The following is a 23,495-nucleotide window of genomic DNA, read 5'->3' on the forward strand; positions in this document are numbered from 1 at the left end:
CAATGTTTACTCTCAGCTAATGAAAATATGTTCACTTCATTTGAAGGCTTAGATTCAGCAACAGAATTACAATTACATGCAAATGGAAATTTCTGTTCAAGGAGTAATGGAAAAGTAATATCTATGAGATCCCCTGTTTTGCTATTGTATTATTTTCACAGTGAAGGATTAAATTATACTTGAATAAAGACATTCATTTAAAGAGCTTTGATCATCTATTGTACTTCAGCTCTTGTGCCATTTACTTTATTGTAATTAAAGTTATTTTGAAAAAGATATTTGCATAGATTGGCTCAAACAAAGTAATTTAATTACATATTGATGGACAAAAGAATATTTATTATGTGCCTTAAATGTGTTCCAATATCAGCTGTGACAGAATGATGCCCTGATACTATTCTCAGATTAAACAGATTCTTCTAAAAAAAGATACATTACTGAATTTCAATAGCTTTATTTTAAAATTGCGCATTATATTGCAGTTAGCATGGTTGAATTATTCAAAATTTAAGCTTTTAGGTTGTGATTGCTTTTAATTTGAATGAAAGAAGTGGCACGAAGCACACAGCCAATGCACAAGAAAGATTTTACGAGTTCATGAAATACCATATCCAGAAAAGCATTATAAATTAACAGCACAGCTGCTGCCTTGGCAAATTGATCATTCTGCACATTGGTAGAGCATACAGTAAGACTCAACATTGTGATCAATCTTAACAAGTTCTAACTTAGCTTTTTTGTTGATGAGCATAAACTAGAAAACAGAACATACACATGGTTGCTTCGCACTGGCTACAGGTAAGGCACAATTTCTTTTGGTGCTTTCTTGCAATTTATGGCAATATGGTTCTGTTTAATCAGTTAGTCAAAAACCACTGAAAAGATCAACTTTAATATCTTCTTAGCACTTCCAAGTCTGTTTAATATTACACTCTGTATACTTTAAAGTTGAATGTCACTTTGTTTAAGACAGTTGTAGCTTCACACCTTTCATATCTGTTTGCTCTATTTTCCATTATACACTCATGCTAAGTTCTATGTGTTCAGTCAGTTGGAAAGTACAAGCAGTGTTTTCAATTATCCAAGCTGATCCATGTATTGTTTTCGGAAACAGTCTCCAGCAGGAAAAAAATCCCAGCAGCGCTCTTGGTACATCTTCCATACAAAAGACTCCTTAAATTGAAAGTAGAGATTAAAATTATAATTAGCACATCCTTTTTAATTTCATATATTTACATGAAAATAATATATTGAACTCAATTAATCTACGTTGACATTTGTGCTCTCTTTCTTTAGCTAAACTTTCATTCCTGTCTCCGTGTGCCTGCATAGACTGCACTTCTATGCATCTATTTTCCTGCGGGAGCAAGTTCCACGTTCTCACTGCTCTTTAGGTAAAGCAGTTTCTTTGAACCAATATAGGCAGTTGTTTTGATTTCCCTATCTAATATGGCTTCTGAATATGCTCTTTTCCATCAGTGAAAGCATTCAGTATGCATCCACTTTCAAAACCCCATCCTCTTCTCAGGAGCAAGGAGAGATTATCTATTTATCCTAATATGTACCCTTGAATTTTTGCTATAATTTTTGTACCACAATGACCATGACTCTATGAAGTACTTTTCTAAACATGGAGTTCATTTTAAATCACTTTAGAAATAAACCTATTATTTGTTTTTCTCCTCCAATAGCTTTACTAATCTGTGGTGCAACTTTTGGGGATTGTTGCATTTGTATTCCATGACATTTCTAGTCCATTCCCCTTTACGGCCAGATACTGCTTTTCGCCCTGTGTTCTGCTGAAGGGGCACTGAGTACCAAGATCCTGATGTGATACTCCTTCACACTGAGAATTTTAAGTTTAGAGTCTAAGGTTGTGAAGGTTGTGTTCACTGAGATCACCACTACCCACCTTCCATTAACAATGGTTTTCTCTACTGCTTGCCTTGAAGCTTACGAGTGATCCATTCTGCTACTTATGCATTGACTCTGAAATTATTTGTTAACTTTGTGCAGTGCTCCTTATCAAAGGGTCTTCGATAAAAAGATTATACCCACTATAAAACCATTGTCTACTCCTCTCATCTCTTCAAAGAAAGGATAATCTTGAAAGATTTTCCCTTTTAAATTTATTGACGACTGTATATTGTTACCTCTAGACATTTTATCTTTGAAGGATGGAAAAAAATTAAATTTGCATCACTGAATATTTTATAAATCTCATGACATGCTAAATCCCCTTTTCTGAAATATAGCAGTAATATCAGCTAGATTCTTGTTCTCGGCACCAATTCTTTATTCTAGTGAATATATCATGATGCCTTTATTATTTATCTCTTAGATCCTTTAAGAATGTGTGGGAACAGGGGATTTTACCTTCAAGAGTTTACTGATTCAGACACACTCATCTCATTATCAAGTGTCATGGCCACTTTGCTGACTCCTGTTGAATCTTGAAGCAATGTAGTGCTTTACATTTTCTTCATGTTGTTCTTTCCAGGCTCGGATTAATGTAGCAGTGGGAGCAGCAAATGCTATAGGCCCCATAATTTCAAGGGCCCCCTTGTTTACGTACTATGAATTATGAGAAACATTTCGTTTTCATCTTTGTGCAACGGCTCGCAGATTTCACTGATAGTCTGTTTGGATAACCCTGTTTAAAGGTGATAATTGGGGTAATTGGGGAAGGGAGTATTTTCATTTCAGTGTACGAGCTCCCCCCACCCATCACCGCGCATGCGCCAGCCGGCACTATTTAGGAATGTGCATGTATCAGCCGGCATAATTTAGGACCCCTTTAAAATATTTGCGACAGGCCCCACATTACCTTAATCTGGCACTGGTTCTTTCTACCCATTTCCATCCAAAACCATTCTTTACACAATATTTCAGGAAAATATTCTTTGTTTCTTAATTATTCTTTTCCTTCTGATAAGCTTTTGCTACATCTTTCATAATCCTTTCATGTTATTTTCATTCTATACGATATACATTTTCTTCATCTTTCAGTTGTGCCTTCATATTTTCCTATTTTTACTTCTCTAGGACATTTCCCTTTTCTAGATCCAATGGGATCATAAGGAATTAGAAACAAGCATAGTTACTTCACTCCCTTGCTCATTTGTCCAATTAATAATATTAGCAATGCTAATGTAGTTGAAATTCCCCTATGAATGATCATTATTATGACATTTTAACTCATTGTTCTAATTTATTTGCATACTTAAATAATGCTTGATTAGATAGCAGGATTGGTTCTGTGCTGTATGACTGCTTTTTGCTAGTTTTTAAATGGTGTTTCTTTAACTTGATGGTTAACATTCCCATCCCTGTGCAATAACTTGGGTTGCCATGACTGTTGTTCTTTTCTCCATTTCCTTCTTGTTCTGTTCATACAAAGGTTGCTTTTTCCTGCCCTCTCCACCATTTTAATTGTAATGTTAAATAATAACATTTTGCTCTGTTTTGCATGGAATATCTATGACATGAATTGGTGATTTAAAATTATAATTTAAAATACCTTTTTAGGTTTGCACAAGTGTTGAATCATCATCCAATTCTACTCATAAAATATTTTTGTGCATCAAAATTGTTCTTCCTCACTGCATTTTTTGACTTGCTTTGTAAGTTACACTCTATATCTTGTTCTTAATAATAATCTTTAAAAAGATTTTTATTGCATGACATACTGCTATTAGTCCAAATTGGCTTTCTGTATTTTTCTTGCTCCCTCTGCTCCTCTTTCCATTAATCTCTCCCAACCCCTCCTCCCCTTCAATCCCTCCCTTCCCACTACTTCTCCCATCTAGCCCTCTGCGTGTCTCCTCTCTCTACTTTCCTTCCATCCCCTATTTTTCTTCCTTGCATTCCCCATAAGTCTCACTCCCTACACATTCTTCTTCTCTCCCTTTCCCTCTATATTTTCTTCTTCCTTTTCTTTATTTCATCTTACTTCCCCTTCCAAATCCCATATTCCTTCTTCCTCCCCACCTTCTTCACAATCCCTCTAACCCATCTACCTTCTTGCTCTTTTCCACCTCTTTCACCTTCATTCATATCTTTCTCCCCTCGCCTTATCTCATTTACTTGCTTCCTGGTTCCTTCCCCATCCCTTCTTCTTTTGCTCTCCCTCCTGTCTCCATCCTATCACATCTCTGCTCTAGCCTCTCCCTCCTCCATTCGACATCACTTCCCATCTCCTTGCACCTTCCTTCCTCTGCCATCCCTCCACAGCATCCACCTCCCCTTCCCTCCTCCCTCCTTCTACCCTTCTTACTTGACCAGTGTGTTCAGTTTCATCTTTATTAATGAGGTACATCATGAAGAACCTGAAATCAAGAAAACCTTTTTAAATCTTGGTGAAATTTACCACGAATACCTGTTTGCTTCAGAAAGTGCGAACAAACTGCAGCCAGTGGCTGCTCAGAATTCACTGCAGTGTGCAGAGCACTGAGCTGGCTTGTAGAAGAAGCTGTTGACCAAATCATGAGTTTGATTACTGGCATAAAAATTAAACATGCAATGGACTGTCTATTAGATAGATGCCCCAGATAGCTGGGGCATTGGCAATGATCATTGTATCCTCCTTGGCCACAGGTAAGGTGTTGGAGGATTGGAAAATAGTAAATATGGTCCCTTTGTTTAAAAAAGATAATAGGGAGAATCCTAGGAATTATAGACCAGTGAAGCTATTGGAGAAGAGCTTAATTGAGTTTTTTGAGGTGGTAACGAATGGCAGTAGATGTGTTGTATATGGATTTTAATAAGGCATTTCGCAAGGTCCCCCATGAGAGACTTGTTCAAAAAGTCATAAGGCATGGGATCCATGGAACCTTGGCTGCGTGGATTCAGAATTGGCTTACCTGTAGAAAGCAGAAATTAATAGTGGACAGAAAGTATTTTGCCTGGAGGTCAGTGATTAGTGAAGTTCTGCAGGGATCTGTTCTGGAACCCCTTATCTTTATGATTTTTGTAAATGATCCAGATGAAGAAGCTGAAAGATGGGTCACTAAGTTTGTGGATGATACAAAGATTGGAGGAGTTGTGGATAGTGTTGAACATTGTCATAGGTTGTAGATAGGATGCAGAGTTGGGCCAAAAAGTGGCAGATGGAGTTCAATCCAGATATCTGTCAGGTGATCCATTTTGGAAGGTCAAACCAGAAGGCTGAGTACAGGATTAATGGTCAAATTCTTACCAGTGTGAAAATCAGGGGCCATGGGGACCAAATCCATACATCTCTCAAAGTTGCTGTGGAGGTTGATGGGATAGTTAAGATGGCTAATGGGGTGCTGGGCTTCATTAGTTGGGGGATTAAGTTTAAGAGTCGAGAGGTCATGGTGCAACTCTACAAATCTCTGATGAGACCATACTTAGAATATTGTGTTCAGTTCTGTTTACCTCATTACAGGAAAGATATGGAAGCTATGGAGAGGGTAAAGAGGAGATTTACCAGCATATTTCCTGGATTGGAAAAATAAGTCTTATGAGGCAAGGTTAACAGACTTTTTTCTTTGGAGTAAAGAAGTATGAGAGATGACTTAATAGAGGTCTACAAGATTCTGAGAGGTATAGATAAGGTAGACAATCAGAGCCTTTTTTCCAGGGCAGGAATAACAAACACCAGAGAACATCTGTACAAAGTGAAGTGAGGAAAGTTTATGGGAGACATCTGGGGAAGTTTTTACACATTTGTGGGTGCCTGGAATGGCATCATTGCCAAAGGTGGTGGTGGAGGGTGAAACATTAGGGGCATTTAAGATACTGATAGACAGAAAAATAGAGGGTTATGAGGTAGTGTTTTTTTTTGTAGGAATATATAGGTTGGCACAACTTCAAGGTCCAAAAGGTCTGTACTGTCCTGTAGTATTCCCTGTTCTATTAGCTGTTCACTTTTTGTTACAAAGCAGTTTGAGGACCTTTAACTGCAAAAGGATGGCATGGCTAACATAGCGGCTAGTGCAATGCTTTTACAGCACCAGTGACTGGGGTTTGAATCCAGCAATATCTCTAAGGAGTTTGTACATTCTCCCTGTGTCTGTGTGGGTTTCCTTTGGGTGCTTTGATTTACTCCCACCCTGCAAAACGTAACGCAGTTATAGGTTAATTGGGTGGCACAGGCACATGGGCTGGAAGGGTTTGTTACTGTGCTGCATGTCTTGAAAATAAGTTCTCAAAAGAGCAGTCCCGTGGGATTTGATGCTTGAAGCTCAGTTTAAATCATGGAGCCACAGGAGATTGATATTGTCATGGTGATTGTATGGGTCAAATCAAGCACAATCTGGTACACACTGTTTAATACAGCAGCACTGTATCTGCTAGATCATTGGCCACAATTTAAATTCAATTAAATTTAGACATAGAGCACAATTATCCTACACCCCGAGAACATTTTGAACGGTGGGAGGAAATTTGAGCCCCTGGGGAAAACTCATGCAGACATGGGGTGGCGGTGGGGGGGGGGGGGGGGGGAGGGTGGGGAATGTACAAACTCCTTACAGACAGTGCAGGTTTCTATCACTGGTCTTGTAAAGAGTTTGTGCTAACCATGCTAAAAAATAAATTTCACTGTTTAGTGCTTTAATATTTAGTGAATATGAAAATCTATCTGATATTTATCATTTTGCATTAGAATGGGATGATGATGCCTTTGTACCCTGATTGAGATTGGGTACTTTTTTCTCAGAAATGTACAGGGTTGGTAGATTAAATGGGATTGAATAGGTTTCATGGTCTGAAAGGGCCTTCTATCACGGTGTATTATTAAAATAATCATTTGAGTTTTTTTTCTCTATCAACACAATAAAATCTGGTCTTTGCCAGGTAACTACTTTCCTCAAAATAGCTAGTTTCCTGGATGTGAGTGCAATGCTCTAAATGGATTCCACATCTCATTTATAGCATTACTCTCAGAAGTTACATTCGGTTCATTTAGAAAATAGCAGATCAAACCTCTGATAGCTGTGGATTTGAATCTTATGTCAGATGAAATATGTTTACAACAATCATTCAACTATTGGGCAGCATGATTGGCATAGCGGTTAGCACCACACCTTTATAGTGCCAGTGATCAGGACTGAGGTTCGAATCCCACGCTGCCTGTAAGTTTGTACCTTCTCCCGGTGTCTGGGTAGGTTTTCCCTGGGGGCTCCGGTTTCCACCCACTGTTTGAAACGTATCGGGTGTAGAGGTTAAAACCTTGTGTTTATGATTCATGGTTTTATGACTTTCCCTTTAAGGATTAATTGTTTTTGGAGTTACCGTAGATACCATGCCATCATATGTTGTAATACCTGAGCGGAATGACCATAGAAGAGACGTGAGCTCTCGAGAAACTTTTTTGAATTTATCCTTATTATTCATTATCATTATTATTCATTATTTGTTTGAAGTTGAGTATCATTATCATTTACAATATGCTTTATCTTCCTCATCATTATGAAGTGTGAAGTTATGAAAATGTTTATTTGCTTTTAACAACAGAAAATTTAAATGATTTACAGCTGCAATTACGAAGTTTGATTTATCTGGATGCATAGGATACAATTTGGAATATTGAGGTTTACTTCTCTTGGAAGGTGACATGTTTTGAGATCAAGAAATATTAAAAGCTGGAAAGTGTCACCTACATTGGGGGTGTAGGTTAATTAGGTGTAAGTTGGGTGGCATAGGCTCATGGACTGAAATGGGTCTGTTGCTGTGCTATATGTTTAAATTTAAATTTTTAAAAAATTGTTCAGTTATCTCTCCGAATTACACTAATTATTCCCACCATTACACAACGTCAGTTATACCTTGCGCCAGGTTTATCTTTTGGAGGCTTTTGTACATACATTGGCTTTATTCTGCAGATTGTTCACTGAAGAACCTAGGACATTAGAGACATTGTTCCTGACATTCAGGAATATTATTAAACTGGATTAAAATAAAATTAAATTAAAATATCTGACTTCTACTTTTCTTTCTCCTCGTCCAACCCCCCCCCCCCATTTTTATGGTTTATTTTGGTACAAGATTCAACTGCAGATTGCACAGAGATCTCATCAGGTTCTTGTTCTGTTTTTGGAATCAAGTGGAGGTGAGCAGCCGAGAAAAACACAAGTGGACGTCCGCCAATTTAGTTTGAAACTGCAAGCAAAGCCCATCAAAGTTTGGACCACTTTTCACCCCTGCAGTTATTTCTTTGGTTCGCTTTAAATAGTTCATACTTTAAACTACACTTATGAATGATTGAATTCCTTTTAACAGGTTTCAAATTCTGACAGGAAGACTGATCAACTCTCTTTCTTTAATGTAACATAGTTAATTTCACAAATTTTGAATGCAATCTATTTCCAGCATTTCATACTCACAGGTAGTTCGCCAAGTTGTGCTCTTGCAAAGTATGTATCTCGAAACCATGTGGTGTCGTGTCAAAGTAGTCATTGCCAATTCCACAAATAAAGCATTTGGTCTAGGACATAATGAAAGAACGGATCATTGAGTCAAGTGGTCATTTACTTCTACCCTTTCTAAGAATATTAGTGTGAAATATTTCTTCAGTTTTTGGGGCAATGTTTAGTTGTTAGTTTTTAGTACTTTTACATTCAGATTGTTCTTGCTGCTATGCAGCATGAACCTGAAATCAAGGAAAGCAAACAAAGTTCCTTGACACATTGAATGCCCAGGCTGACAGTGATGTCAACAAAACTGCTGCCTCACAGCTTCAGAGATCCAGATGTAATTTGTTATTTCTGGTGATGTTGATTTGTGCATCCTTCCATTTTCTTCAAGCATTCTGGTCTCCTCCCATACCCAAAGGAGTACTGGTTGGGAGATTTATTGTCTTTCTTTAATTTACCCCTGAGTAATGATGGGTATTTGGAAAGACTTGATGGTCAAATAAGACAGAATAAATGCAGGGGAACAGGATTGCCTGAGCAAGCCAAATGAACACCACCTAATACGATAAGAAGAATAAGAAATAACGGTTATATACTTAACGCACCTCCATATCTTCTCGAACTTGCTCTTGTTGGTCTCTTAGCTCTCCAAAAGCATCAATAATCAAACCTAATCACAAAAATGTGACAGTGTAAGCTCCAACATGTTGGCATGTTCTTGGAAAAATGCATTTTATGGGAAAAATCAATGAAATTTGGTTCAACCTTAATAGACATCGTCTGATGCCAAGTGTCTTGCTCAAAGCAAAGCACAGGATTAACTATCACTATTAATTGTGGTAATTATGTTCTGTATTAATTAGTTCTATACAGAATATATATTTTGACTGGCACAATCTGAACAAAGTATTTGGCATTTATACTTTCAAATATTACATGGCGCTTACACATTTTAGATTGCTGTTAAAATTGTATTCTTGACCCAGAATTTTGCAATTTCGATGAGAAATTTATCACTTTTATAAATTACTTATAAGGTCACAGGACAAAACAAGCATTTTTTAAAAATAGCACAATATCACAATTTCATGCCAAACAAAATTGCACATTCACTAGAATACAAAATCACTTTTTGTATAATTTTACCCTTTTAAGGTTCTCACCTTAATCATTTGTAGCATCAAGTTCCACATTTTAACCATCATCTAGATCATGAAGTATTTATTGTTTGGTTTCTTATCACACAGTATGTTTGTGGCCCTGGAAACACCTTTATCTGATCTCTAGGGGGTGAGGCTAAACCCCACAACTCTGCTTTGATTCTAGCATCTATTTTTGCACCATCCTCAGTCTCTCTTGTTTCCCTTATAATAAGGAGACCAGCCTTGATCACAGGTGTCCAAGTGTGGTCTGGGGATGGTAATATAGGTGCTGAACATTTAAAATTAGGGAAAACAAATGTTACCTCAAAATTTCCTTGTGTTAAGAAAACATACCCTGAATAATGGCTAATAGGATGACAATGACAAAGAAGAAGAATGTGATGTCAAAGATAATTCGGTACATTTCGGAAGGATCACCAGCAGGGTCTTCAATCTCATCTCCAATGCCACCTCCAGCTCTTACACCCACATACATGTGGAACAAATAGCACTGCAAATGAAAGAAAGCATTGTTATAATATTGCCAAAAATGTGTTAGAAAGGCAGGAAGAATTGAATTGAAAATAAGGTAGAAAGCGAGTCATTCTTTGAATCGATGCTGCAGCTTCAAGGTCTATTTTGTTGATTTCATGTGTGTCGGCACCTATATGTTTACTGCAAGGTGGCACACCGTGGGTTTTACAAATGACACAGAGACTAAAGATAATAGAATGCTGTTCCTAGCTGTTGAATTATATCCCATCATAAGAAAATGCATGTATCCCCTATGTGTCCCAGGTGAGCGAGGATATTAAAAAAAAGTTCAAATTTAAAAATTAAATGTCAATAATTGAGAATTATAGTGAAATCTGAAATGAAACTGAACATGAATGGTGGGAAACATCAAAAAGCACCATGACTAGAAATAACATTCACAAAAAGAATTGGTATATGGAACAGGTATATTCTATACAACTCAGGAATGAATAGCTAATTCTTGAGACAAACTTATAAAATGTTCCTTCTGCTTTACATGCACAAAATGCATTAAGCTCATCTGAGATCATAACTGAGTAAACTGATATCTGTTGCACTCAGTTCACTGACTTGTTACCCTCCCAGGTGTGGTGATACAATCACTGGACTGTCTGTGACTGACTGCACCTGTCTGCCTACTGCAGGGGGCAACCCACTGTACCTGCATGGAAATAACCTGGGAGTCTGGCTCCACCTACTCCCTGCCAATCACCGGCCCTAAAAAGGCTCACACCGGCCCTTGTGTAGGCAGTAGACCACATGGATCCAGAAGAGATACTGAACCTTGTGTGCCAGTTTTAAGCTAATTAAAGCCTGTAGTACAGCCTTGCAGTTTGAGCTTGTTTGTTTGCACTGCAGTGGATCACATCAGGTTTTATTTCTGGGATTTGCACTTTTATAGAAATTAATTTTAGCATCAAATACACAAGTACCTGGAGTTCTGAGTTCTAACAGGATTCTGTTTCTGAGAATGGGTCAGATGAACAAGAATAGTGTGTGGGAGAGGATCTGGAAACATGTGACAGGAGAGCAAGAGTGCTCGAGGAGAGCAGCTGCCAGCCATGTTCATCGACTCAATGAGTGAGGACTATCTAGCGTTTCCAACTTTGCTCAGCTCAGAGGGGAGAGGCAGCTTGTGGAAAAGTCCTGTTCCCACCTGGAGGAAGATGTCTACAGTTTCTTACAGCTGGAAAATCCATTTTCATCTATCTCGTTGGACTTCCAAATGGTGGTTTGTACGGATAAGGTGCCCAAAGGTAGGAATTCGTAACTTAGGAATGACCTGTACACCTAAAAGTGAGTTCTTCATGATTGTTTCACGTTGTTCAATTGTATTCACAATTCTCAACATTAAAAAGAAGCAACCTTGCCTCTGTGTATCTAAGCCTGATCAAAGATCAGTCTTGGACTGCTATTAGCAAACCGACACATGCCAGGGAATGATCATCTTCAACACCACTTCCCTTTGACATCCTAGGCACAAATATTATAGCAATTGGTATTCTCCTCACTTCTGGACTTCCTAAAATCTTCCTGACATCTACAAGTCACAACAGTTGTGTAATGGAAAACTCTTGCCTGGATGAGAACACTCAACAATCTTGAGACATCCACAATAAACTACCAGATGGATCAGCACTTTGTTCTCATTTTAACCCCTTCCACCACCTACGCAACCAGGATATAATGCAAACCACTGAGAAAATACAGTGCAGTAACCAGCAATAATAAGTTACAACCCCCTCACCTCTACAGCAAAGAGGAAAAAGGACATTAGGCATATTGGAAATTAACCACAGCCTGATACGGTCATAAAATGACATTTCATTTTGGTTCAGAATACTCAGACTTCAACTGAGCAGCACCTTGGCCACTATCACTTTCTGTTTGTGGACAACAAAAATCTTTGGCTTGGCTTCGCGGACGAAGATTTATGGAGGGGGTAAAAAGTCCACGTCAGCTGCAGGTTCGTTTGTGGCTGACAAGTCCGATGCGGGACAGGTTGCAGCGGTTGCAGGGGAAAATTGGTGGGTTGGGGTTGGGTGTTGGGTTTTTCCTCCTTTGCCTTTTGTCAGTGAGGTAGGCTCTGCGGTCTTCTTCAAAGGAGGTTGCTGCCCGCCAAACTGTGAGGCGCCAAGATGCACGGTTTGAGGCGATATCAGCCCACTGGCGGTGGTCAATGTGGCAGGCACCAAGAGATTTCTTTAGGCAGTCCTTGTACCTTTTCTTTGGTGCACCTCTGTCACGGTGGCCAGTGGAGAGCTCGCCATATAACACGATCTTGGGAAGGCGATGGTCCTCCATTCTGGAGACGTGACCCATCCAGCGCAGCTGGATCTTCAGCAGCGTGGACTCGATGCTGTCGACCTCTGCCATCTCGAGTACTTCGACGTTAGGGATGTAAGCGCTCCAATGGATGTTGAGGATGGAGCGGAGACAACGCTGGTGGAAGCGTTCTAGGAGCCGTAGGTGGTGCCGGTAGAGGACCCATGATTCGGAGCCGAACAGGAGTGTGGGTATGACAACGCCTCTGTATACGCTTATCTTTGTGAGGTTTTTCAGTTGGTTGTTTTTCCAGACTCTTTTGCATGGATGGCAGTCTCTTCAATCTGAGGCGCCTGCAAGCTCACACCAAGACACAAGAGAAACTTGTGCGTGAACTACTCTTTGCAGACGATGCCGCTTTAGTTGCCCATTCAGAGCCAGCTCTTCAGCGCTTGACGTCCTGCTTTGCGGAAACTGCCAAAATGTTTGGCCTGGAAGTCAGCCTGAAGAAAACTGAGGTCCTCCATCAGCCAGCTCCCCACCATGCTTACCAGCCCCCCCACATCTCCATCGGGCACACAAAACTCAAAACGGTCAACCAGTTTACCTATCTCGGCTGCACCATTTCATCAGATGCAAGGATCGACAATGAGATAGACAACAGACTCGCCAAGGCAAAAAAACAACAAAAATAGGATGTGAATAAACAAACCTTCATCATATCATCACATTTCATATCTGGTTCATCTTCATCTTCACTTTTGTTGTAGAATTTGCGGAAGAAGTTGAAAGCAACCACCGTGTACAGGTACACAACAACTGCCAGGAGACCAACAGTCAGAACAAGCTGCACAAGGGAAAGGAACAATGTTTAATGTGGTGCAATGTCAGGTGAAGTGTCCTGACCTCTCAAGGTACTTGCTTGAACATAAAGCATTATAGCTCAGTTCAGGGCTTTCAGCCCAAGATGCTGTGCAAACCTACTCCACAACAATCTAATTTTTCTCTACCTCAAACCCATAACTCTCTATTTCTAACTGTGTGTCTATCTTCGAGTCTGTTGAATGTCCCAATTGCCTCCACTACCATCCCAGGCAATGCATTCCAGGCACCCACTACTCTCTGTAAAAAAACTCATCTCTGACATCTCTCTTAAACTTTCCTCCACTCACCTTAAACAGATGTCCTCTGGTATTTGCTGTTATTACCCCAGAAAAAGGTGCTAGCTGTCCACCCTATCAAAGCCCCTCATAATGTTATATATCTTTATTAAATCACCTCTCATCCTAAAGTTTGGAACAAAAGGAAAAGGTTTATTTGATGATGAAAAATAAGGTGTAAATCATAAAGGGCAATATAAGGAGCAATTAACTATCTTACTTGTACCCTTCCTTCTTAAAACATTTTATGAGGAAGACTATGCCATCATATGTCACAATATCCAAGTGGACCAGGAGTTCTCTTTTCATTCTTGGAATGATTTAAGAATTAGTAATTATAGTCAGGTGGGCAGATCTTAAATAGACATATTTTCTTGAATACATGAGCTGGCATTCAAAAATAGCTTGATTTTTGTACGTTGTTTAAGCAGGAATAATCTACAGGTCAACCAATGCTACCTTTGACACAATGCTTTTCTCTCTCTTCACCAACGTGGCAGGTGGAACTCCTCTGATATATGTACATCTTACCTGAGATTCTAAAGTTGAAAAATGGGCCCCATTCACCATCAAATTCTTACCTTTGACCTATTCAGATTTTATGTGGTTATACCAAAATGAGTAATGCCATGAGAAAAAGGGCTATTTAGTTAAATGGCCTCAATCATGCAGTTCTCTCTAGAAATTGCTAAAGGTCACGAAAATTGCAACTCATAGCGCTTTTCATTGAAGGGAAGTTGGACAAATCTGGCAGGAGTATATCCAGGACTGTCCAAAACACTCACAGTCAACACAGATTTGTTGGAAGACAAATTATGCTTGATGCATCGAATGGATGATTAAGTGGTCTGATTTGAGTTTAGTGCAGTTGAATGCGTGAATCTAAACTTTTAGAAGACATTGGATAAAGCACTGTATTAATAGATATCAATAAAATTAAAACTCATGGAAATAAAGGCATAAAAATACTAGCTAAATTATAAAGTAAGGAGTAGTGATGAGACATTTTTAACATTGGAAGAAAATAAAGAGGTCTTAAATTTAAAAAAAAATGCAGATGCCATATATCAGAAACTCTCAGGTAACTAATAAGATTGATGAAGGCAGCATTGTATATGTGGATTAAATGGACTTTAGCAAAGCTTTTGACAAGGTCCTGCATGGTAGGTTGGTCCAGAATATTAGAATACAAGGGACCTAAAGCATTTTGGAAAACTGGATTCAAAATTGGATTGGTGATAAGAAACACAGGTGGTTGGGTGTTTTTCTAACATGAAGGCAGTAATAAATGGTCAACCATTGGGATCAAAGCAGCTAACTTTGATTTTTGTGTATGTCTTTGTTCTTTGGATTCACCAGGTTGTTGCTGGCAATGGAAGATGCAGTCATAAATGTAAATTGAATAGAAATGATATATTTTCACTGGCTCACTGGATTGCAAGATGCTGAGGGTTGATCTTATAGAGGTTTATAAAATTATGCAAGGCAGTGTTAGGGTAGTTGGCAGAAGTATTTTTCCTGGGCTAGGGGAATCTAGAACTAGAGGGCATCGGTGTAAGCTGAGAGAGGAGAAATTTAAAGAGTTTTGAGGGGTAGGTTTTCCACACAGAGAGTTATTGTTATCTGGAAAGAGCCCCTAGAGGAGGTAGTGGATTCAAATATGATCATAACATTTAAGAGGCATTTGCGCAAGTACTTGGATGGGAAAGGTATGGTGGGATGCAGGCCTAATACAGGCAAATGGGATCAGTGTAGGTAGCAGATTGAGCAGAATCTGTGGAAAAATAAACAATTAATGTTCTGATGAAGGATACTTGATATGATTTCATATTCACAGATACTGCCTGAGGTGATGAGCATTTCCAGGTTTTTCTGTCTTTAAATAAACAAGACAATCTTCCAGTTGGTATTGTGCTTTTAATATATATTAGTGTCTGGGGTTGAATGTATGAGGGAATCATTTTAATATTTTTAGACATCAAGAAGTTACTTAAACAATTAGTAGTAGTGCAATGTAGCGAGCTGCACTTATCCACAAGTGAACTGGGTCATGGAGGTTCAAACTTGCACTGGGATGACATCACAATGGTCCCGGTGAGAAGAGCCAAAAAGGATCATGGGAGTGGTGCTGATAAGCTCTTGGAGAGTTTCAGTGAAGTCAGTTGGTTGGTTCAACTCACTCACAGCTTCTGTGTGTTTTTTTTTCTTTCATTCACTGCACAGCACACTGACCACAGCAGCACATTTTAAGAAAACAGATATATTCATGAAATTAGGTAAAATAATGGAGATGTGAAGTCATATGTTTTAAAAGAAAAATGAAGAGGAACAGATAAATTACTATCTTTTGAAGAGGGTGCAGCATTCTGAGGTGAGGGAAGAGCTGTAGGGACATGGATAGGTTTTAGTACATTTTTAATTAATTTATTTGTTTAAAGAATATTGACATCAATGGCAATACCATCATTTGTTGTCCATCCACTACATTGAAGGGGAGGTGAAGGAGATTCTGTGATCAAAAATGAACACTCAGAAGACAGATAAATGCAGAATCATGGAGGAGATACTTACATGAGCATGATGGGTTAGATGGCATCCCACCAAGCTTTATCTTTATCTTAAAGAATACATTCAAATTATGGTAAAGTTAAGAATTGTCTCAGGAAATTGTTCTTCATACAAAGAGTGGTAAAAATATGGAAGAGACCCAGTTAAAAAGTGGGAGACAAATAATTAACATGAACATTGCATGTTATGATTAGTACGAGTTCGGAGTCTTTAAAGGAAGTTATACTAAAGTGGGCCAAATACTTCCGGAAATGTAAGTATCTTGTGAATCTTCTTAAATGTAAGGCAACCAAAAACTGGAGGAATGCAAATGTTACAACACTCTCAGGGAAAAAGGAACAAAAATAATTCATTGGTCTGGTATTGGTGATGGAGCCAGTACAAAGATAGTCATGTTTGTCTTAGTTATTTTTTTCGAAAACCTATATCTTATTTCCAATCTGGGATTTTAAAACAAAATTTTGAATCTTTATAATTTTTCACATCTTTCCAGACTGAAAATGTCAACATAGTAACCACGATTTTTTTGAATAGTTCTTACCTGTTTTCCATTGTGTGTTACAGATGATAATATTGTGCGGAGTGTCTTGAAGCCCATGGCAATATCCAGCAAATGGGCAGCAAAGAAAAAGTTGTTGTAGTGACCCAAAATGGACATGGTTGTGTACCAAGCCAGATATAAAAATGACTGCAAATAGAGATTATAGGAAAGCACAAAGGCTTAGGAAACAGTTGATAATTATTATATTTTTTTTAAATTTAGGCAAACAGCACGATTACAGGTCCTTTTGGCTTATGAGCCTGTGTCATCCAAGTACACCCAATTAACCTACAAATCCCCTCCCCCAAACGTTTTGAAGATGGGAAGAAACTGGAGTGCCTGGAGGAAACTCATGCAGACACAGGGAGAATGTACAAACTCCTTACAGACAGCGCCAGATTGGAACCTGGCTTGCTGGTACTGATCACTTCGCTAACTGTGCTGCCCCATAATAAAAAAAAACACACATTTCAACAAAGAAAATTTCTTGGAATGAAGACAAGCGTTTTAAATAAATAGTGATGAGATATTGATTTTGAACCCTTGACTTATTCTTAATTTATCTATTTCCTGGTGTTGCGAATGGATCAGTGCCACTGAACAAAAATGGCACTAGCTGTTCAGGCTGATACCTAGACTTAGAACCTCAGATACAAGAACAGGAATGTAGAATCTTAACACAATTATACAGAGGAACTTGCGAAACAAAAGAACATTTCATTTGATTTATCACAGAAATTAAGCTAATTTTGGCAATGCAACATAAGGAATGAATGGATTTTCCTTTGAACTGAATTTTTTGAGACAATACTGATCAACTTAAATGCCAAGGGTTAGCTTCATATGAAGCTTAATTCGCTTTTGTATTTAAATAGAAAATTTGTGGATAATTTAATAGCAGTAACTGTAAACACATTTAAACAATGAAGGGAAATCATAATTAGATTTGGACAAAACAAGCTTGATTGTACAGTATTAGGTAGAGAAGATGCATTAGAAGAAATTGTCAAATTTGAATTTGTTTTTAATTGTACTTACATTGTCAGTGAACACAACTCCAAGTTTCCAAATATGGTATTTTAAATCAATGGAACTCAACCTAAAAATAAACCAAAATGATTTTGAATTTTCTCTCTTAGAAGTTTCTTTCTTCAAGTGATATTCGAGAATTTGTTGGTACTTGATAGTGCTGGTCTGCTATCTCACAGGCAGATAAGATGGTGATGAAGGCACATGGATGCCTGCCTTCATTAGCAAGGGCATGTAATACAGCGATATAATACAGTACAAGAGCATTGAAGCCACACTACAGCTTGTTAAAACTGCTGGAATATTGTGCATAGCTCTGCTACCACATTATAGGATAATGGTTGCATTGGAAAGCAGGCAGAGAATACTCACCAGAGCACTGCCTGTGATGGATAAGCCAGACTTACTTTCCTTGTAGTGCATAGTGTAGAAGGCCAAGAAGGGATAAGACCCAAAATTAGGATAATTGAACATTTTTTCATCATAGCAGAGGTATGTATAACTAGGGGGCATATGTTTAGGATAGGGTGAAAGATTAAGAGGGTGGTTGGAATCTTAAGTCTGCCGGGGGGTGGGTAGTGGAGGCAAGTGCTCTCACAAGATCTCCACAACTACTTGAATTATCACTAATTAAGAGGCTATGGACCAAATGCTGATAAATAAGAATACTATAGATAATTACTTGATGGTTAGCAAGGACATAGTGGACTGAAGAGATTGTTTCTGTGCAGTATGATGCCATTAATTAATAACAGGTCTATTTTCTATTATAATTTATGCTTGATAAACAAATCTTTTCCATTTCTTGAGGTTGTAACTCGCAGAATAGATAAAGATAAGCCAATTGATGTGGTCTGCTTATATGTTTTGGAGGCCTTTGATAAAGTTCCACATAACAGCCATGATCTTGTTGAATGGCGGAGCAGGCTCGAAGGGCCGAATGACCTTCTCCTGCTCCTATCTTTTATAAAAGATCGCTTAAAAATGATAATTCATGGTAATGGAGGTAGTAGTCTGTCATGATCTGACAGACAGAAAACTAAGAGTAGAAATAAATGGATTATTTAGGGTCAGGGCAGAGTGATCCATGGAATGTTAGAGGTTACAGTACTGGAATCCCAGCTAATCACAATGAATTGAGTGCAGTAATCAATAGCAATCTTTCTTTATTTGCTGAGATACTAAAGTGGTAATGTTGGTTGTGAGGAGGATGCAGAGAGGCTGTGGAGAGATAGATAGGCTGAGTCAATGGCAAAGATATGGCAGATGTAGAGCAAACGCGGTAAAATATGAAGGATAGAAAAATCAGAAGATGAAGTATTTTTTAGACAGTAATTTAAACGACATTGATGTTCAGAGAACACAGAAACATAGTTAATATGCAGATTCAACAAACAACTGGGAAGTGGATGAAAACAGGTTCAAGTCTGAAGAAAGACAAATGGTAACTTACACAAAAGTTGCTTTTAATTATCTTTAAACATAAAACAGGATCAAATTTTTAACTTATCAATAATAACTTAAGTAACCTTACTTAACCCCTTTCTAATTCTAAGCATACGTGTATGTAATGTGTGTGTAAGTTCAGAAAAGTTCTTTGAACATTTATGAAGTTCACCAGGTTTTGGTCATTGAAAAGTAAATGGTTACTGCTTAGGAAGGTTCTTGTCAGTTTTCAGAGAGATTTGTTGTTCGCTGGACACCCACAACTGATTTCTTTTAATCAGCCACTTCAGTGTCTTGCCGAAGAAACTTGCCCCATCAGGGTTTTCCAGATGATAACCTCTTTCTTTCAAGTCATCACAGAGTTTCCTTTTGTTTCACTTATTTCAAGTGAAACATTAAGCAGCCAGTCCTCTTCTCTTGTATGAACCTCAAGGGCTTTGACGAGGCTGAACTAAGCACTCACAACCCATCTTCCAAATGGGGTTTTTCCACAAGCTTTCCAGCTTGTCCTGTTCCAGTTCCAGCTGTTGCTGATGACTGTAAAACTGCAGAACTGATCTCTCTCTTTCAGAGAAAAGTCTGTTTGACTCCCTATCTGCATGCAAAACCACATGAGCCTCCTAGAACAGCAAACAGCACCCCCAGACAGCCTGTGGCTCTGAACCTACTCCTCTGAGTTGTTTCATCTGTTGCTTTGCAAAGCAACAATACATTAGTGAAATCTCTTAGGCACTCTCCAAAGCTTTTGCAAAGGCTCTTGGAGCCAGACTGTCTAGCTTGAGCAGAGCTCCAGTATTTAAAATGAGATCTGTTTTGAAGTGTTTGTATGTGACCTATACAAAAAAACGCCCTAATTTATCTCCCAAAAACATATCTATAACCTGTCACAATGTCTTCACCCACTGTAATGGTGGGACGTTTCACTCTTCCTCCTCGTGTTAGAGCATCCTTTTCTCCCATCCATTTGTTCCAGTGTTCCCTAAAGCTATTTTTAAATGGCTTGTTTATACATACATCTAAAGGCTGCAATTTGCTCGTCAGACCACCAGGAATAACTGCTATCTGGGTTTTCAGTTCTCTCGCCTTTTCTTCCAACAGCTTCAGTTTTGTGTGCCTTGAATTGGTCCCAGATCAGAAGTACAGGCTTTTTAAAGAGACCACCAGGACACCTTCGCCATATTTTCTATAACCATAAACTGACTTCAGCTTCCTTCATCCAGTCTTTTGAATGAAAATGAATAAACACACCATGTGGTATTTTTTTCACTGGGGTAAATATTACCAATGGTGGCAGTTTTGTTCCATCAGCATGACAGGCCAGAATTGTATAGTGTGTCTTTTCATGACCAGAGGATTTTACTACGACTGTTTTAGCTCCTTTAACACTCACAGTTTTGTTGGATGGTACATCAAATCTTACTGGAACTTTGGCTCAGTTCAAAACAAGTTCTTTTTTTATGCATTTATTACAAATTTATAAAATTCTAATATTTTGCCTTCATAATCTGCTGGCATTTTCTGTGCAATGTATGTTTTTGTATGCACGGATAAACCGTACTTTTTCATGAACTTATAACACCAACCTTCCATTCCTGCAAATCCTGATGCCTTTGTTCTTCTCCTAATCTCCTGGCCTCATGAACTATCATCTTGGTAGAAACACATTTCCCTGAATCCCTTTCATTTATCACCCAGCTTTTTTTTAACTCCTCCTCAAGATATGACCAATGTGGGTCTGGACAATGAAGGTTATGTTCACTTTTTTTAGGAGTCTCTAGCCATTTTTCTTGATTCCGCCATACATGGTTATCATATGTATCATTTTTGCTGTAGGCGATGTTCCAAAAACTTTAGCTGCTGCTCTATTACCATGAACCTCAGCATACATTATGACTTTTAGTTTGCATGCAATAGTGTAGCTTGAGCGCTTTCTTTCTGTCACCATCTTGCGGATAAAAGCTTCCACTATATTTGTATTTCAGTGAACAATGCAAAATGGTGGCACAAAAATGTCACCTTAGATATAAGACGGGGGTGGGGGGGGGGGTGGCAGATTTTTTGAAGCAATTTTTTTTGGAAAAAAGGGGAGTCTTATATGCCATCAAATATGGCAGTTGCAAGCAAAGGAGCATAGCAAAAATTTATGATCGTTTCTTGGGAATTAGGGGATATGGGGAGAAGGGAGGTAGGTGGAGTTAGGTCATAAATTAGATCAGCCATGATCGTACTGAATGGCGGAGCAGGCTCGATGGGCCATTTTTGGCCTACTCCTGTTCCTACTTCCTATGTTCCTATGTCTAACCCTATCGCTTCTGAGCTTTTTTCTCTTGTGCCCTCCCATCCATATCTTCTTGCCTTTGGGCCTGTACTCCTCCCCCTTCTCTTTTATGAAATAGTCTAGCTGCTTTTGGCTCAGGCCTAAAAAGTTGGTTACGTATCTTTATCTTTGCAACTTAAAGAATGCTGCATTACTTGCTGAGTTTCTCCAGCATTTTTGTGTAAAATGCCATCACTGCAGACTTTCTTCTCTAACATCAAGTCTAATTTTACTCCTTTCAGCAACATCTATCCATACTGTTTGATGTTGAGTATCTCCAAACTATACAGTGACAGGGGACAGTTGGTGCAACATTCTTTTAAAATAGAATTATTTAATAATTCTAGACAATGTTCTCCTTTTGCACACATGGCAAATACCGTGCTAAGCTGAAATTTAGTTTTGCTGTTGTAAATCAAATTCAACAAAAATTTGCAAGTTCTGTAATTATTTTCAGTTACATATTGATATGTTCTCTTTGAGAATGTTACACAAGAGGGCTTCAAAATCACTCACCAGGATAACAGTGTTGCTTCTTGTTCTGGGACCTTTTCAATGGGACTAAAATCTAAAGAACTTTTGTCCACACCCAGGAGCTCAGCAATCCGTTCAACTCCATAAAGGTCTCCATATTTATTAATAACCTGAGGAGAAAACATATGCAAACAAACTTTGGTAATTTTAACAAACATAGATTAATGACTATTATATCAAAATGTCCCATGGCATTTCATAATAAGAAATGAGCAGTTTCTTGACTGCAGTCAAAAGTAGAAGGTTTATAATTTTACTGTAATGCCATAGAGATTGAGGTGGTCAGGGGCTTCAGGCATGTTAACTGGAGATAAGTGAATTGGGTATCCAGTAAGTTGACAATGTGGTAAGATTCATTTAATGCTTATGCCTGTTGTAAGAGCAAGTTTGAGTAGTTATGGCTGTAACCTGCATTTTCCCAAAACATTCACTACTCAGGCGGTGGTGCAGTGGAAGTGGGAGGGACAGAGAAAATGGTTATATTCTTTAGTAACATTTCATTGTGACACGAAATCCTTCCCCCTTTTGTATGAGCTGTGAAATTGAAACATAGGGTGTTAAAAGATTTTGTGAAACTATGTGATGTCCTATCAATTCTCCCTCAAAAGATACAAATGAAATTGTTAGTTTATCAACTTGCTGTGAACAAAACACCATAGTATGCAAAATTATTTAGAGTTTTTTCCATAATAAAGATGGTGGTACAATGTAACTCACTCACTCACTCAAAGAACTTTAGTATACTTTAAGCAATGATTACATCAATAGTCTGCAATTGTTAGTGACCTAGGTCAACACTGCTTACCTTTCTTTTGACAAACTTGTCCCAGTAATTATTAGGGAAGGATCTGTAATAGTACAGGAAATGGTTAGTTGATTATAAAGTGCATATTTCAGTTGATTCCTGGAGCCAACACACTAATGGCATTGTGAAGAAAGAACGTCAGTGTCTCTAATTCCTCAGGAGTTTGCAGTGGTTTGGTTTGACATCCGAAACCCTGACAAATTTCTACAGATGTGTAGTGGAAAGTGTGCTGACTGACTGCATAACCGTCTGGTATGGGAACACTCATACCCCTGAGTGTAAAGCTCTGCAAAAGGTAGTGGATACAGCCCAGGACACGACAGTCAAAACCTTCCCTAACATCAAAAACATCTACAAAGAACGTTGCCGTCAGAGAGCAGCAGCAATCATCAAGAATCTACACCACCCAGCACATGCTCTGTTCTCGCTGCTGCCATCAGGAAAGAAGTATAGGTGCTACAAGACTCGCACCACCAGGTTCAGGAACAGCTGCTACCCCTCCACCATCAGACTCCTCAATAACAAACTCAATCAGGGACTAATTTAAGGACTCTTACTTTTACAGTGTACAATTTTGTTCTTCTTTCTGTATTGCCCAGTTTTTTTTAAACATTTCTTTATGTATTTAAATGTGTACGTTATGTACAGTTTTTTTTTGCATGGCCAATAAGTGGTATTTCAGCCTTGCCTGAAGGAAAAAGAATCTCAGGGTTGTATGTATTGTCATGTACCTGTATGTACTCTGATAATAAATCAGAAATATGATATGA

The 23,495-nt window shown here is 38.5% G+C and overlaps 1 protein-coding gene across 2 annotated transcripts in view; it reads right to left on the reverse strand.

Moving 5' to 3' along the window:
* Positions 1-438: 438 nt before the first annotated feature.
* The window catches only part of ryr3 (ryanodine receptor 3), a 448,180-nt gene continuing 425,123 nt past the window's right edge, over positions 439-23,495 (reverse strand). The window contains exons 97-106 of one of the 2 annotated variants that reach the window (XM_069916619.1): positions 22,726-22,768; positions 21,903-22,030; positions 17,633-17,693; positions 16,595-16,741; positions 13,038-13,172; positions 9,878-10,034; positions 8,987-9,051; positions 8,352-8,452; positions 4,277-4,328; positions 439-1,173 (exon numbers count right to left, since the gene is read on the reverse strand). In XM_069916619.1, the coding sequence (XP_069772720.1) occupies positions 1,078-1,173; positions 4,277-4,328; positions 8,352-8,452; positions 8,987-9,051; positions 9,878-10,034; positions 13,038-13,172; positions 16,595-16,741; positions 17,633-17,693; positions 21,903-22,030; positions 22,726-22,768 (985 nt within the window). In that variant the 3' untranslated portion in view covers positions 439-1,077. The remainder of the gene's footprint in view (positions 1,174-4,276; positions 4,329-8,351; positions 8,453-8,986; positions 9,052-9,877; positions 10,035-13,037; positions 13,173-16,594; positions 16,742-17,632; positions 17,694-21,902; positions 22,031-22,725; positions 22,769-23,495) is intronic. The other variant, XM_069916620.1, reaches the window with a different exon arrangement.

This window comes from Narcine bancroftii, chromosome 2 (genome assembly GCF_036971445.1).
Source record: "Narcine bancroftii isolate sNarBan1 chromosome 2, sNarBan1.hap1, whole genome shotgun sequence".
Taxonomy (NCBI): domain Eukaryota; kingdom Metazoa; phylum Chordata; class Chondrichthyes; order Torpediniformes; family Narcinidae; genus Narcine; species Narcine bancroftii.